General features: G+C 37.3%; 1 protein-coding gene across 1 annotated transcript; it reads right to left on the reverse strand.

Annotated features, from left to right (window-relative positions):
• Nucleotides 1–15264: 15264 nt before the first annotated feature.
• Nucleotides 15265–16231, reverse strand: LOC100665656 (palmitoyl-protein thioesterase 1-like). The gene has a single exon (XM_023553187.2). The coding sequence runs from the start codon at nucleotides 16003–16005 to the stop codon at nucleotides 15310–15312; it is 696 nt and encodes a 231-aa protein (XP_023408955.2). The 5' UTR covers nucleotides 16006–16231; the 3' UTR covers nucleotides 15265–15309.
• Between the last annotated feature and the right edge of the window lie 579 nt (nucleotides 16232–16810).

A 16810-nucleotide genomic window follows, 5' to 3' on the forward strand; every position in this document is an offset into this window, starting at 1 on the left:
CTTTCACCATACCTATTTAATCTGTATGCTGAACAAATAATCCAAGAAACTGGACTATGTGAAGAAGAACGGGGCATCAGGATTGGAGGAAGACTCATTAACAACCTGCGTTATGCAGATGACACAACCTTGCTTGCTGTAAGTGAAGAGGACCTGAAGCACTTACTGGTGAAGATCAAAGACCACAGCCTTCAGTATGGATTACACCTCAACATGAAGAAAACAAAAATCCTCACAACTGGACCAATGAGCAACATCGTGATAAATGGAGAAAAGATTGAAGTTGTCAAGGATTTTATTTTACTTGGATCCACAATCAACAGCCATGGAAGCAGCAGTCAAGAAATCAAAAGACACATTGCATTGGGTAAATCTGCTGCAAAGGACCTCTTCAAAGTGTTGAAGAACAAAGACGTCGCCCTGAAGACTAAGGTGCTCCTGATCCAAGCCATGGTATTTTCAATCACAGCATATGCATGTGAAAGCTGGACAATGAATAAGGATGACCGAAGAAGAGTTGACACCTTTGAATTGTGGTGTTGGCAAAGTATATTGACTATACCATGGATTGCCAAAAGAACAATCAAATCTGTCTTGGACGAAGCGCTTTCAGAATGCTCCTTAGAGGCAAGGATGGTGAGGCTGCGTCTTACATACTTTGGAAATAATTGTCAGGAAGGATCAGTCCCTGGAGAAGGACATCATGCTTGGCAGAACACAGGGTCAGCGGAAAAGAGGAAGACCCTCAACGAGGTGGATTGACACAGCGGCTGCAACAATGAGCTCAAGCATAACAACGATTGTAAGGATGGCGCAGGACCGGCCAGTGTTTCGTTCTGTTGACCCTAGGGTCACTATGAGTCGGAACCGACTCAACGGCACCAAACAACAACAACAAAACAGGTAATTGTGTAAGAAATGTTATCTGTGATTGAGTCAAGATAAGTGGTTCTCATGGAATGAGTGTTTACGTAATGTAACTATGAGCACTGCAATGAAATAACAATAATAATATAATGATTAACGTGTTTTGTGTAACATCTTTGCGCCAAAAACTTTACTGTTTTGTAACAACTATCTGCTTAGTCCTCATAAATGTTCTAGTAAGAAGTTACTTTTTTTAATTCTTTTCAAGTTTTAGGTTATAAGGAAGGAAGGATGCCCTAACTTACTAAAAAAATAAATAAACATACACGGTGAAATCTGTGAGAGGCAGAACTCAAAGGGACTACCTTGTTTTTCCAGGTCTGACAAGTTTTCTACCTTTAACAGGGTGCAGTCACGGCTTTTCTATCGCTCTCTATTTAGTGGAAAACATTTGAGTTTTCCTTCTCTGACAGGTTTCCACCCTATAAAAGCTCCAGCTCTCGCAGGTTTTACTGTACCTGCATATTTCAAACCACATGGCCCTGTGATGCAGTAAACATTTCTCTATATTTAATGCTGCTTTATTCTACAAATTCATGTACCTAAATGATAAAGTTTTCACAAGGAGAAGCTAATCATACGTTCCCTCAGTGAGAAAAATAAGGAACTTTTCAGGAACGGTTAACTGACTTAGCTATAAAAGAATAGAAGTTATTGTGCTACAAAAGCTAATTACTTGATGGGACTTCAGTGTGTCTACATCTAATAGGTAGCAAAAGAAAACAAAAATCGAAGTGTCTGCTATTGTTGTCCAGTGTCAGTCAATGTCACTGGAAGGCTTCTCATCTTGGTGTAAAGGCAGAATCCAGAGACTTGCATAAGCCAGTATATTCAAGCATGCTAGAGGTAAAGGAAGAAGGAAAGATGCGTTGTTAAGAGAGTCATAATTTGTACTCATCTGAGTTACTAACTGGATGTCAGCCATCTTCTGAACCAGAGCAAAAACACTAATGTGCTGTAAGATACTGCTCTTAGTTCAAGTTAAGAATTTGTTAAAGTAAGTTCCACCATCTTTAAAATCCTCTGAACTAAATTTTAAAAAATGGCTTATAATTTTTTATTTTATTTAAATTGTCAGATTGCCATCTTGTGGTGGCAGTTGGTAAAAGAAGAAAACCATTGACCACTGTAAGGCTTTGATGCATTTTCTTCCCCTTTGAACTCAGGCTTAAAAGACCTGATCTTATCTCAACTGCCTGGCTGAGTCATGTGAAGCTAGAAGATGTTCTGTTCCCCCGACAGACATGGGAGCCCAGCTTCCTTTCTTTATACCAGGGGGTGTCTGCTACAAGACAGTAAGTAGAACTTCTATAAAACATGCGGATGTGATTGCTGAGTGGGGTGTGGGGGGGAATCTTCTAAATTAAGTATAAAATAAGTGCAAACTAGGCTGAAAAGGCTTTGGTGTGAAGCATTATACAGTGTTCTGGGGTAGAACATGAAAGTTTAAACCTGCCCAGGAGTCTTAACTATTTTCTCTAATTTAGACATTCATAGAATGAATGCTTCTAATGACTTAATGGATTTCTGGACACTTGATTCATGCAGCTATGGATCAAGTTTAAAGAGAGGCCACTAAAAACAAAGCAAGGTCTCCCTATTTGGCTGATTCAAAAGCTTCCCAAAAGCCCACCTCAAAACAGATATAATTTCCAAGTCCATTTTGTTGCCTTAAATTTTCCGCCCTATTTTATTTTGAGACATTATGCACCAAAAAACATAGTTTGAAACATAAATGGTATGCTCTAGTCTGGCTGCATCATTACAGATGGCTGTGAATTTATTAATTGATCAAAATTTGGCAAATTTAGTATTTGAGATCTAATAGGAAAACTATGGATTTTGTAAAGTGAAAGTAAGTGGTTTTTCAAGAGTATTTAGGAACAGGGAATTTTTCAAGAGTTAGACAAGAGGAATAGACAGGTAGACTGGGAGGAGGAAAGGAAAAACAAAAGTCAGGGCAGGACATTTCAGGAAAAGTTATAGAATATGGAAGATTGTATCATAGTGACTTAATTTGAGACTGCTTTGCCATCTCACCCACAACTGCCTCTATAACTGACTCTCCAACGAGACTGGGCAGAGTGCAAGAGTCATTTCCCAAGATACTGGCACTGTGATCAAAGACAGCAATGCGAGACTGAGGAGTCTCAAATACATGCAGCTTTTTCCACAGAGCTCCCCTACCAGTGAACTCTCCAAATACACAGCCTAACCACCCCACACGTACTGCATTTATTCCCAAACCCTTATTCATCATGGAAGAATAACCTCAGGTCAAGAAATAGTTCCTGCACTAGGTGGTGGCTGGCTACCAACCATGACCACCCTGACAGGGAACACAACAGGGAGTCCCTGACGGAGCAGGAGAAAAGTGGGGTGCAGAACTCAAATTCTACTAAAAAGACCAGACTTAATGGTCTGACTGAGACTGGAGGGACCCCAGAAGACATAGCCCCCAGACTCTCTGTTAGCCCAAAATTAAAACCACTCCCAAAGCCAACTCTTCAGACAAACGTTAGACTGGGCTATAAGCATAAAATGATACTTGTGAAGAGTGTGCTTCTTAGCTCAAGTAGATACCTGAGGCTAAATGGGCACCTCCTGTCTGGAGGTGAAATGAGAAGGCAGAGACAGGAGCTGGTTGAATGGACACGAGAAATACAGGGTGGGAAAGAGGAGTGTGCTGTCACATCACAGGGAGAGCAACTAGGGTCACATAACAATGTGTGTATAAATTTTTGTATGTGAAACTAAATTAGACTGTAAACTTTCACTTAAAGCACACTTTAAAAAAGAAAGAAATAGTTCTTGAGACCCTTCCACTTGCCTTGGACAGTCATCAAACTTTGAGAAAGGCCTAAACTGTTCACTAGGTTTGAAGTGCCACTTTCCATTTCCTTTAAATTTTAAATTCTAGTATTTAGAAAATCTTGGTATGTCTTCTTGCTAAAATCTCCAGTTGACTCTTGATATATATATTTTTTTCTATAAATAACAGAAATACATGCTTCTGTCTCCACATAAATAAATGATTTCTACACTATGTATTTATCACCTACTGTTTTGTTGTTGTTGTTAAGAGAAATGCGGCCAAGGCTTCAACTTGGGTAATATTCACGGTAATATGCATGGATACTCACCTCAGAAGTTATCGGAGCTACATGTCACCCCGGATAGTGGTCTACAGTTTGGTCCCTATAGTAATTGCTTGATCGTGCTTAGCAGATTACTAGAGGTATTTGGATATGAAATTATAAAATTGACCTGATCTTAAAATAGAAGAAAACAATTTAAAAAAATATTTTAATAGAAATAGGAATTCTACTCATCTCACGTACCAATCTTATAAAGAACGTTTATTTTAGACAATTGTTTTAAAGGTAAGTATTGACACAGGAATTTTTGACTTAGGAAAATTGAAAATAATCTGTAAAGAGAAGATATCCTGGAAAGCTGGAACATTGCCTTCAATTTTAACTGACATTTTCTTTTGGGTGCGGTAGTTTGTCAAAGATCAAAGTCTGGAAAGTGAGACCACTGGGTCAATCAGAATATTTACACTGTAGGATTTACAAAAGACTAGCTTCGGTCAAACTTTAGGGTGTACTGGTGCATATTTCTGTTACTGTGTTACAGAAGCCCCAGCTTGAAGCCACCCTGTGTCTTTTTCTGAAAACGAAAGTTAGCTAGTATGCCTGATGTTTGCTGGCAGAGGTGTGCAGGCAATAGCTTTTTTTGCCTGAGCTGATCTTCATGAGGTGAAGTAGAGATATGTAGTCTTAGACTATTCCCCCACTAGAGGTTGAGCCAAACAATGAGTGGGGCTTCCAGCATATATAATGAAACTCATTTTATGAAAAGATTACAGCCTTCAGTATGGATTACATCTCAACAGAAAGAAAACAATAATCTTTACAAATGAGTCAATAAACAACATCACGATAAATGGTGACGAAATTGAAGTTGTCAGCATTTTATTTTACTTGGATCTGCAATCAACACCCATAGGAACGGCAGTCAAAAAATCAAACAACTTATTGCATTTGGCAAGTTGGCTACAAAAGACCACTTCAAGATCTTAAAAAATCAAAGACGTCACTTTGATAACTAAGGTGTGCCTAACCCAAGCCATGGTATTTTCAAAAGAATCATATGCATGCAAAAGCTGGACAATGAAAAAAGACTGCAGAAAAATTAATGCATTGGAATTGTGGTGTTGGTAAAGAATATTGAATATACCATGGGTTGCCAGAAAAACATACAAATCTCTCTCAGAGGAAGTACATCTAAAATGTTCCTTAGAAGTGAAGATGACAAAACTCCATCTCGCTTACTTTAGACCAGTCCCTAGAAAAGGACATTACATTTGGTAAAGAAGAAGGTCAGCAAAAAAAGAGGGAAACCCTCAATGAAATGGATTTACACAATAGCTACAACAATGGGCTCAAAAAGACACCAATAAATGTGAGGTTGGCACAGGACTGGGCAACACTTTCTCTATTATACACAATCTCTCTCAGATTCGGAGCTTACTCAAGGGCAACTAACAACAGTAAGACTTGGTTCTAGCCCTTGAGCAAGAAAATGTCAAAGATCAAAGGCAGAAAAACAACATTTTCTTCAGTTCTGCAAAATACTCAGCATATGTCTGAGGACTGCAGCGCCTGCTGCTCTGGGTCTTAGCTTTGAGAGTGTCAGAATCTGGGTTCTGACACTGACGTCAGCATTGCCAAGGTAGACAACAGGTACACCAACGGACACATACTCTCAACTCTTTTCAGCCAACATTCAGCATGGAGAGGGCCAGAACTGCAGAAGAAGAATATGGAGGATATTCACAAGGTAACTGAGAAAAGGCAAGCCTTTTAAATACTAAGTCTTTTGTGCTTCTGCCCTGTCCTTTTTTGGTGGCTCTTCGGGTTTTTCTTCATAAGGAAGAAGAGCAAAGTGTCTACCGTATATCACCTGCCTTTAGCTTAAGTCATTTCTTTAGCTTGAAATTTTGCCATAGCCTATCCACTTGCACCTGCCTTATAACTGTGTGGAGAAGATGGTGTGCAATTTACTCACCTGGAGTCTTATCCAAGAGAACAGTCAGTGCTGCAAAGCAAGATAAGCCTTTTGTGTCCTAATCTATTTTACACATTAGGATAATTGCAAGCTTCATTCAGATTCTAGGATTTTTATTGTTGTGGTAATATATTAATTTGCAAGCATACAGCTTAAATTTGTGGTAATCAGTTGAGCTCGGGGCGGAGGCTCTTTGAAAAAAAATATGCGTTCGTTCTGACAATGCAATTGGTATGAAAAGCATAGTTGGTTGATGAATATAGAGCACTTAGATAATACTCTTTTCTGATTACTTTCATTAGTTTTTTTCAATTAATTTCACTGTTATCATGTATTCTTTCTCATTTTTAGCTGCCATTTACCAAAATTGGACACATATGGACACTAAATTAAATAAACATTTAAAATAACAGGGCCATGTGCATCTATAGTTGGGCTGGACAGCAATGAGCATGAGAATGCTGGTGTGCTGGCTCCACTTGGGTCCTTGTTACTGATGACCAAAACTATTCAAGCCATAACTTAGATGTATCTGGGAAAAAGTTACTCTGAAAACTCAGCTGCCTCAAGAAATTCTAAAAATACATGCAGGTCTAAGCCTAATCCTGGTATCTCACTTGTGTTCAGATTGCCTTTCCCTTAGCAGATGCCTCAGCTGAGTTGGCAAGAAAAGCAGTGAGTGAATTGAAAGGCAGCGCAGTCATTCACCCAGTATGTAATACAAAAGAAAGAAAGAGTGAAACAGGAATAACCAAAATGAGTAAAAGACAATGAGTACAGTGGAGAAACATGACAGTAACTACCTCATCCAAGTGATCAAGGTCATTTTTAACAGTGATAATTCATGTTGATAATATGTACCTTTGATAAGATGTAATAAAAACGGCACTTTACTTTAGTGGCCTTCATTCTAAAATCCATATTCCCCCAGTCTAATTATAAGAAAAACATCAGACATTTCCCAGGAGAGGGACATTTCTCAAAATACCTGACCAGCAATCCTCAAAATTGTTAAGGTCATTCAAAACAAGAAGTTCTGAGAAACTGTCACAACTAAGAAACCCTAAGGAAATATAGTTATTAACAGAATATAGTATCCTAGACGAGAACCCACAACAGAAAAAGATTTCAGAGAAAAACTGAAAAAATCTGAATAAAGTATGGACTTTAATGAATAATAATTTATCAAATATAGGTTCATTAATTTTGACAAATGTACCATACAAATATAAGATGCTAATAGGGGAAACTGGTTGAGTGATATACAGGAACACTTTATTTTTGCAATAATTCTTTAAATCTAAAACTGTTCTACAATAATAATTTTATTTAAAACATTAAGGAATCAATTCAAAATCATAATGTGCTTGAGATGACTATCTTATGCCCTCACTCCATAAAATCTTAAATCTGATTATTTTACAGCAGCCCTAAACCAAGCAGTGACAATAAAGAATCATATTTGTGTGTTTGAAAAAATTATATCATATTAAAATATACCAAAAATATAAAAAAAAAAACCTAATTAGGAATTAAGCTAATGAAAGAATAATGAGAATTATAAAATATTATCAAAAAAATTAAAGAAAGTTTAAAAAGGTGATGGCATGTTCCATGTCCACGGAAGACTCAGTATTATTAAAATACCTTCTAAATTGGGCAAACCCAATCATAACTGCAGTAGGATTTTTTTAGAAATTGACAAGTTGATTTTAATAATTACAAACTTAGACAAAATAATCTTGAAGAAGAAAATAAGTGGAGGATTTAATCCCTCAGACACCAAGATTTCTTTTTAAGCCATAGTAAATAAGTGCATGTAGTATTGGTGACATAAAATTATATTTTATATGTTTACAATTCTTTCAAAGAAAGCAGGATATTGAGATCATTTTGTTGTCCTCATTTTTAATAATGGCAAGATAAACTAGAAATTAAATCTATCTTCTTGAAGATAATTACTAGAAATTTAAAAAAAGCAAATATTCTCTGATAACTATTGATTTGGAAATTCATTTAAGTCTCTGATATGGGAAACTAAGGATAACTATGCACTTGTATTAGAATCACAAGTTCCTAAGACAAGAATCTCCAAATTGGATGTGTACAATACACTGTCTTTTACGCAAATAACATGCACCTTCTATGTTTGTTTGCCAGCCTTTCCCTACCCCTGCAAGGTATTTTAGTAAGCTTGATCTGCTAATTTTTTACAGCAACATGTTTAAAAAAATTGACATAGCAGCACTTACAAAAATACCTCAAGGGGGAAGGTATGGTTGGCAAACAAACATAGAAGGTGCATGTTAGTTGTATAGAAATATGGTAATACATTAAGGCTTCTGTTATATTTAAATTTTTTAAGTATAATTTTTATAAGGAGAGGAAATATTCAAAAATTTATATAAAAAGAAAGTTATCAAGCTTTACCAATACTTAATATGTGGATTGACAGGGGATTTCATACTCACAAATATAATTTTAAAACGTGTATGTAGAGTGTGTTCCATGTTCAAATGAGTTGGATTCCACTAGAATTGAAAAATATGAATCCAAGCGTCTCACTTACAGATAAGAAAAGTATGATTTAGAGGTGGTAAAGTCTTCTCCACGGTGACACAGCTAACTGCAGTAGAACTATGACTTAAACCTAAATCTCTAATTGGCCAGTGTTCTTTCCAAGCTACAACCAGTTGGTTTCTACTATCGCCCTTATTTAATGAGTATCAGGTCTGTATCTCATTTAAAATGACTCTAATGGTCTTGAGTTTGACCACGGATCTTTAGTTCATACTCAAATCTTTTGTGTTCAGATAAACATTCTTACATAATGGGTTTGCAAACATGCCCACATCAAGTCAACTGTCACTCATTAAACATACACCATATGTTTAGATCTATGTTAGATATTTTAAAGAGTATTCAAAAACCAAAGCTTCAAATTTAGGAACCATCTGTTCAGCCATAGGGAATCAATACTCCTACCATTGCTGCAGAGTGTTGTGGTACAAATCTTATTTTAAGATTAAACTTTGATATTCAAACAAAATATCCTGTCAAAAATCTTCCTGTTTCAAAGTACCTTTGTACATATATATCTCATGTTACTTTATATTGATAAAGCCAAAAGCCAAGCCAGTTCCTATAGTCTCCTTCTATGCGACAACACACTTACAGAAACTGAGGTCACATTAAATGCCAAATAAGTATGTGTCTACTAGCTTCCTGAGGAACCCACTGACAGGTGGCAACGAAGTCAATAAGATGCCTGATCTCAACCTCTTTGACTGGTTTTGTTGATTTTTTTAAATTGATTCAAACTTGAGAGTGGTAACTGAATTATATGATGTCATGTTTCTACATGCCGTAGGCAACAAATTAAGACCTGCTGGCCTATTTTCCCTCTTTCACGTATTTAGTTTTAAAGTCAAGAGTATAAAATGTGTTCACTGTTTTGCTTCTTATAGCTAAGAGATGTATGGACTATGCTGAAGGGGTTGAGTTCAGGGCACATTTCACTACACATTATAAAGCACTTACAGGATAATAACCATTTTCAATTATATTCAGGCAGCAGCAATACTCAAAAGTGATTTTAGTAAAATCTCATTCCTAACCTTCCAAATAAGTAATGCTTTTTTAATCTAAAGCCAAAGCAGAATAAAAACTTTCTGTGAATATATGTTTTTGACAAGAGTTCTGAGGCAGGCCCATAAATTGAACCTGTCAACTATTCATATTCTTTCCTTCCACCCCGATTTTTTTTTTTGTTTGCAAACATGTTGTTGCTGTTGTGTGCTGTCTAGTCAATTCTGACTCAGACCTTATAGGACAGAGTAGAATTGCCCAATAGGGTTTCCTGGGATGCAATCTTTTTGGGAGCAAATGGCCAGGTCTTTTCTCCTGCAGAATTGCTGGGTCAGTTTGAACCACCTTTCAGTTAGCATGCCACCAGGGCTCCTTTGCCAACATATGGATCCTTATTTAATATAACTCACCCTCCACTCTTGCTTCCAGTTCCTACTTCTTCTTTCTCCTTCATTTATAGGGGACATCTTCCTGTCTTCTCTCCCCATTCCTCTACCCCTTCTGCTTTCTTCCCACCCACCCACCTCCACTGCTTCTCACACACACACACACACACACACTCACACTCACAAGCATTCTTTTTCTTCCCTTTCTGTGAACTGTATCACATAAAGAAACCACAGCCAAATTTCAATAAAAGTTCATTCCACCCATACAGTGTGATATTAGAAGGAGGAGGAACAAATAACGACACCCCTGCAGTGGTAGGCTTTGCTTGGCTGCTAACCAAATGGTTGGAGGTTTACGTCCACCCAGAGACACCTCGAAAGATAGACCTGGAAATCTACTTCTGAAAAATTAGCCATTGAAAACCCTGTGTAGAACAGTTCTACTCTGACACACATAGGTCACCATGAGTCAGTCAACTTGACAACAACTGGTTGGCAATGGCAGCAATTCCTATTGCCCAGATGACCTATGGTGGACCTGAGACAAGATCAGGGAAATAATAGCACCTTGTCTTCAGTCAAAATAAATTTGCTAGGAATGGGGCAAAGTACATTGACTGGGCTAAATGAAATCCTTCCCTTGTGATGTGGAAATATAAGTCTTGGCCTCCCTCAAAATTCTCGGCAAGACTTAGCATATTTCTGGGCAGGTGAATCTGAGACTCTGAAAAACAGCTAAGGGATTAAAAATAGAAATCATGAGGATCCACAATAAAATAACTAATGAAAAAAGTTTATAAGGAAGAACTAACACTAATTTATAAAAATTATTTGTAAAAATTTATAGGGAATTATAAAAATTTATAAGGAAAAACTAACACTCCCATTTTATGGGAGATTAAATAACAGATTGCCTTTTGTGGCTTTTACCACCATGTTAAACTCTAAATAATAAAATATGAATTTACCAAAATAAGTGTAATAATATTTATCTAAAGGCTTCTTAACTTTCCAGAATAAACTATTACTAAACTATTACTGGATTCCCTTAATTGTAAAAAATGTATTCTATATTGAACCACATAAAGTAAAATAGAATAATCTTAATATATTTACTGAACAAATGAAGGGTGAAATACTTTGCTCCAGGTAGGATAATTATAATTTCTTAATGAGAAATAATATTAAAATATTAGATTAAGGGCTTAGTTTCTCCTGATAGTAGAGATGGTCATGGCCACTGGGATGAGTTATTTCAATAATGAAATTGCCTTCTCTTTTTAAAGCAAAAGATGTTCTTATTTTTCACAATGTCCTCGATATTACTGTGCTGCCTACATGCCAGTTCTCATCACATCCTTTGTTTTACGGTTTTATTTATTTTATGACTACTTGCCTCCAACTTCCTAGACTAAGGAGGTCAAAGAGAAAAACCTGAGAATTGAAGTAGTTTTAAATGAGATACAGCATTTAATATTACAAACAAAAACATGGTGATGCAAGTAGATTACAGATTCGAAGACGGAAAGATAAAATAGTTTTCTTCAGATTGCTCACATTTTCTCAGGGAAATAAGAAATGAAATAAATGAGAGTTATGCCGGAGAGGGCTTTTAGAGGTTTGGGATGAGAATGGGGTAATCGTTTTTTTGGAAGCAGTAGAGTAAATGGACAAGAAAATACAATAGTTTTGCTAGACAGTCCTGAAGACTCACTGAGATTTACGGCCATAAATTAATAATGAAACCATTAACTTGGATATTTTCCTCCAGTTATATTTAGCTAGTTTGTGCAGGTAGGGAGTGGATAGAAATTTAGATTTAAAGAAGGTTGGTGCTTTGCTAGGTGAGTACAATTGAAGGAGAGAAGAGAACAGGGAAGTTTGGTGATCACTTCAGGTTCTCTCAGTTCATCATTACCAACACTTCCTGCTCCTCTTGCAACCCCTTGCATATACACACATGCACGCACACACACATACATCAGATAAATACAGATGTCAGGGGTCATCAGACTCTTTAAAAATTTCCGGAACACTCATTTTTGCTGTACACAAGCCTCTCAAAGTTGTAAAGCATTTTTAATTTGAACTCTCATGAAGGACAAGGACACTTTTGGCTGACAAACTGAAGCCACTCTTGATCTCAGCCCGTGGAAATCCTGAAAACCAGCCTTTTATATCCCAAAGAGAATAATTTACCAAGTTACCTAAAGAAATTATTTGAATTAATGGCTCTGAATGCATTTACTCTGTTGGAGATAAATAAAATGGTGTAGGGGAGAACACAATTTTTTTTTAGAGGTTTGAGACATTGAACCATTGACCTTTTGGTTAGGAGCCTGAGGTCTTAACCATGGCACCACCAGGGAATACTAAAAAAAAAAAAAAAAATTTTAGGAATGGCTAAAAGGGCTTTTTAAGCAAGTGGTTTCAATCATAGCTGGCTGATGCGTTACACTGAGAGAGAAAGTTTGGTTAAATTAATTTTTCCATCCTCAGTTGACACGTCCTTGCTTGATTTAGACTGAGAGTTCCTGATGGCTGTCCCAAGTCATTTTAGTACCTAAGTATGGCATAGAAGAAAGCACAAAATTGATCCATATCATTACCAAAGAAAAACATTCTCTAATTGTTCATTGACAGAACAGCTTCTAAAATATTGTAACTGAAGGTTGAAATTAAGCACCATTTTGCCAGATCCCTCTTGCAAAATACCATAGACAGAGATAAGCAGCAAGAATCTGGCAGTATGTCTACTTTATAGACAGACTTTTGCTTTATTCATATCCATCAATCCTAAAGCTTTTCTATTTGGATGTTTCTTCAAAGATCAAGACAATGACACTAGGAACCTTTCCAGAAACTTTATGATCCATTCTTTTGTGACTACAATAAAACCCTTCAGGTTTGTTGTTGTCTTTGTTTTTTGTGACTTTAAGAGAAGCCTCATACCTAAAGCCAGAGATTCTAACAGTATCGCCAAGTTATTAGAATATTGTAAAAAAATGTAGAAAGAACAGATTTCTAGGACTCTGAAGCTACATATAACTAATATGACAGGGCTCAATATTCAAAATAAAGAAATAAGTTAGGTATTAATACTAACTGTATTTAATCATATAAATCCATATCTTCTTTTTTTTTTTTGATAGCTTTACCTCATTTGGAGTATGGGTAAGTGGTATACAGGGATCCAGGTTCTGACCTATGGCTACTCTTAGCAAATCCTTTAAGGCAAATCTCACTTTTAATAAAAATAATGACTATTTAAAAACTCCTTTTGTATAAGGACATGCTTAATTAAAAATAAAAAAACTACTCTTAATTGAGGTCTCCTTTTCTTAATATTCCTTCCTTTTAACTACCCAATTCTACTGAGCAAAATCTGTGTGCTGATGAGAAAAGAAAAAGGAATGACTAGACCTTTCTTTTTAAGTTTTTGGTTTAGAATCTTCAAGCAACTTTGTTTCTGAGATAAGGAAAAACAGACCAATGTATTTGTTCTCTTTTTAGTTTTCCCTTCAATTTCAAGCAGGGAATATTTCCTTGCTAAGCGATTTTTACAGTGTAGGAAAACAAAAACTGCTTGAAGCCAACTCTTTTCACTGTCTTTTGAAAAATGTCAGTCTAATTAGGAGATTATTGTACATGTCAAGCAAGGAGCGAGAGATTCAAATCTTCTAAAGGGTTATGACCCCAGGCCATTGAGAAGTAAACCAAACAAAAAAGGAAACAAAATAACATAATTTACTTCTCTCTGAGGGACCAACAACCCCTCAGAGTGTCTCTAAACAGTTTTCAAGATACCCAAGCTCTTCATATTTGCCAGAGGTGATCAAAGACAAAAGAATGGATTGAGAGGGTGGGGAAAGGGGCAAATGGAGATTAGAGGGTAGTGAAGTGGCATCTGGGAGGAAAACTAACATCAACATTTCCATTCTGAATCCCTTGATAGTGACTGTGCGGGGCTAGATATCTTTGGCAACATTTAACTTAACCTCATTTCTGATTTATTTTGTGAAGAGAAGTGAAAGTTCTAAAATGTAAATACTGATTGCAATCGATGTATTTCATATTGTTGTTTCTTTCCATTTATTTCTCAAAAAACAAGTCAAGTATTATGTTCAAATATTCTGGATGATTTCCTGTGATTTTCTTCTTACACCAGGGTTCCTATTAGTATACAGTAAATTTTATGATGTATGCTATTTTTTTTTTTAAGAAACTACTGTTTATTTTAGACAACCTCATAAAATTAAACTCTTTACATCCTCCTGCCTCTTGCCTTTAATATCCTCAACTTTTGGTTGAAGAATAAGTCTTGAGAAAGGGAAAGGAGAAATCAAAGGGTAAACTTTGCAACACTTATAAGGTACTTGTTAAGTTTGTGGGGGCAAGGAACATGGGAACCCTAAGACTTCTATGCATAAATAATATGGGAAATGGTAAATTAGAAGGTTAATTTCCTTTACTGTAACAGAACCTCTCAGAGTCCTCAATATCCTAATGGGAGTTGGTCTCCAAGAGGAGAGAGTATAAAGCCTTTCCCAAGCTTTTTGAATAAACAACTTTTTTTCACAGAGCACTTCAGAAACCGATTGAAGTATGCTGGTAAATATGATTTTTGGAAGTGGAAGTTAGAAAGCCTGGTCTCTTCACATTTTCTCACCCATTCTATGCTAAAGCCAGCAGTAGTAACTAGAATCCAGACCATTAGTTGTATAAAGAAACCAAGGACAGGTTTAGTCAAGGATGGAATGGAAAGAATAGCTGTCTCATTTTTCACTTCCACTCCTAGCACCCGCCCCATGCCCCTCCCCCCAGCTAACAAGATGTCCATTTCTTATCGCCACCAGCAAAACTGAGCATTTCTAAAACTCAGGCCTGGGTACCGGGCTCTTCTCTTGGCTTGAAATGTGACCAGGCTTTCCTGAATCCCCCAGAAAAGGTATCTGCCTTTAGGATTTATCTCATTGCTTTAGCTCAGTCTCCTCTGGGCCTAGCACTGATCTGCAGCAGCCTCCCTTTCCTAAGACTGAGCTTGACCACATCAAAGAGCTGTAAAAAAAAATCTCCATGGTTATTAGCTAATTAAACTTGCATACAACATCATTATGGTGATAGGATGAAGCAAAGGATAAGATTTGGATCTTTCTGAGCTGGGCATGTTAGATGATGTTAGGAGAGAAGGGCTAGTTGCAAACTGAATCTGAGCTCAGGTTTTGGGATGAAAGGAACTGTCTCCCACAGGTTTGGAAGTGGCAGGGGCTCCCTGAGCTCTGGTGCAAAGGCAAGAGTTTCATTTAAGGAAGGGAATGATGTGGGCATCATGCTATTCTTTAGACAGATGAAGATGGTCTCCTTCTGTAGCCAGGAAGACTAGCTTCGCTGCACTGTCCATTTCCTTTAGCCCCAGGTGGTCCTGCATGTGCAGAGTGGTCTTCTGCAAGGAGATGGTTTCCTTGGCTTGGTCACTTCGGTAAAATCCAAACCACTCAGAATCCACAGTATCCACAATGGAAGCATTGAGGAATTTCACCATCACAAACTTCTTCAAGGCAGTCAGGTTTTTCTTGTAGGACTCATTGACACCCCTCTCCTGATTTATATCTGCCCAGAAGGTGCTGTGGTGGCAGTACACGTCCTCCTTTATGGGGTCGTGCCAGCATTCTGCTTGCACCAGGCATTCTTGAATGGCTTTGCAATAAGCCCCAACATTTAATGTTTTCCTGATCAAGTCACAGATGTGAGAGCTCTCTCCTAGGCATTGAGGGAGTTGAAAAATACCTTGCTGTTTTCCCCCAATGGAGATGAAATTGAGTATAGGAGGTGATGGGCATCTCTGAGCCCCTGTCCTCAGAAATTGGTCTCCCTGAGAGAACGCCATAGCATTGTAGCCTTGCTGAAATTTAGGATCTTCAGCAAGAGTCTGACACACTGTGGATACTTGGGAATTGACATTCAAGAAGAAGCTGTTCTTCACATCCTCTGTTAGCATCTTCTCAATCTCCAAAGGAAAGACATACATTCCATAAATTTCTTCTCAACCATTTTTTAACAGCACCCATGCATTACAATAGCTGTCTCCCATCCTATGAAGCCCAGAACACTTACAGCAGAGACTAGGCAAAAACATCAGCATTGTCTGCAGTATATGACGACTGAAAGTCATCTGGGTTACTGGTCTGTGTAAGGTGCCCTGGCTCAAAGTCCCCCATGTTCCTCTTCTTCCACCCCATGGCTCTCCACCAATATCCTGGTCATGACTTCATATTTACTGCTTAGGGCAAGATCACTAACAAGTCATAGATAAGCCACATGGAAAATAACCAGCTAGTAATAAATATGCCAGGAAACAAAATAACTGACAGATAACACCCTGGTAGAGGAACTAGGAGGATAGGGGACCCGTTCACTAGATTTGTGTGACAAGGAATGTAATTTCTTATGATTTACTTAAGGCAGGGATTTCCACATCATCTATAAAAGAATGGGCAATATGATAAAAGAAATGTATTTTTTATGCTAGCACTATGAGGATACCTTGACATTTCTTTCATTTTCTGACAGATGTTTTGTAACTTTCTCCCTATTGCTTCCATAAATCAGTAGCTGAGTGTGTAAAATTACGAGGCTGTGATCTCTGCAAAATCACAGGAAACCTTCCCTAGGTTATTGACTTCAATATTTTCAAAGTACAGATAGTTTAAATGTTAGCTTAAATGTTAGGTAATGAACTTCTGGGCACTCCCAGCCTGCCACAAACATGGGTCAAACAGGTTGCAATGGCCAGAAAATTCCCTCTGGAGGCCAGCGTGTATGACACTTACCTG

The sequence above is a fragment of the Loxodonta africana genome, chromosome 2 (genome assembly GCF_030014295.1).
Source record: "Loxodonta africana isolate mLoxAfr1 chromosome 2, mLoxAfr1.hap2, whole genome shotgun sequence".
NCBI lineage: Eukaryota > Metazoa > Chordata > Mammalia > Proboscidea > Elephantidae > Loxodonta > Loxodonta africana.

Excerpts from the sequence above, each read along its gene's own strand:
- LOC100665656 (XM_023553187.2), bottom strand. The coding sequence starts at position 16,005 with ATGTATGTCTTTCCTTTGGAGATTGAGAAGATGCTAACAGAGGATGTG.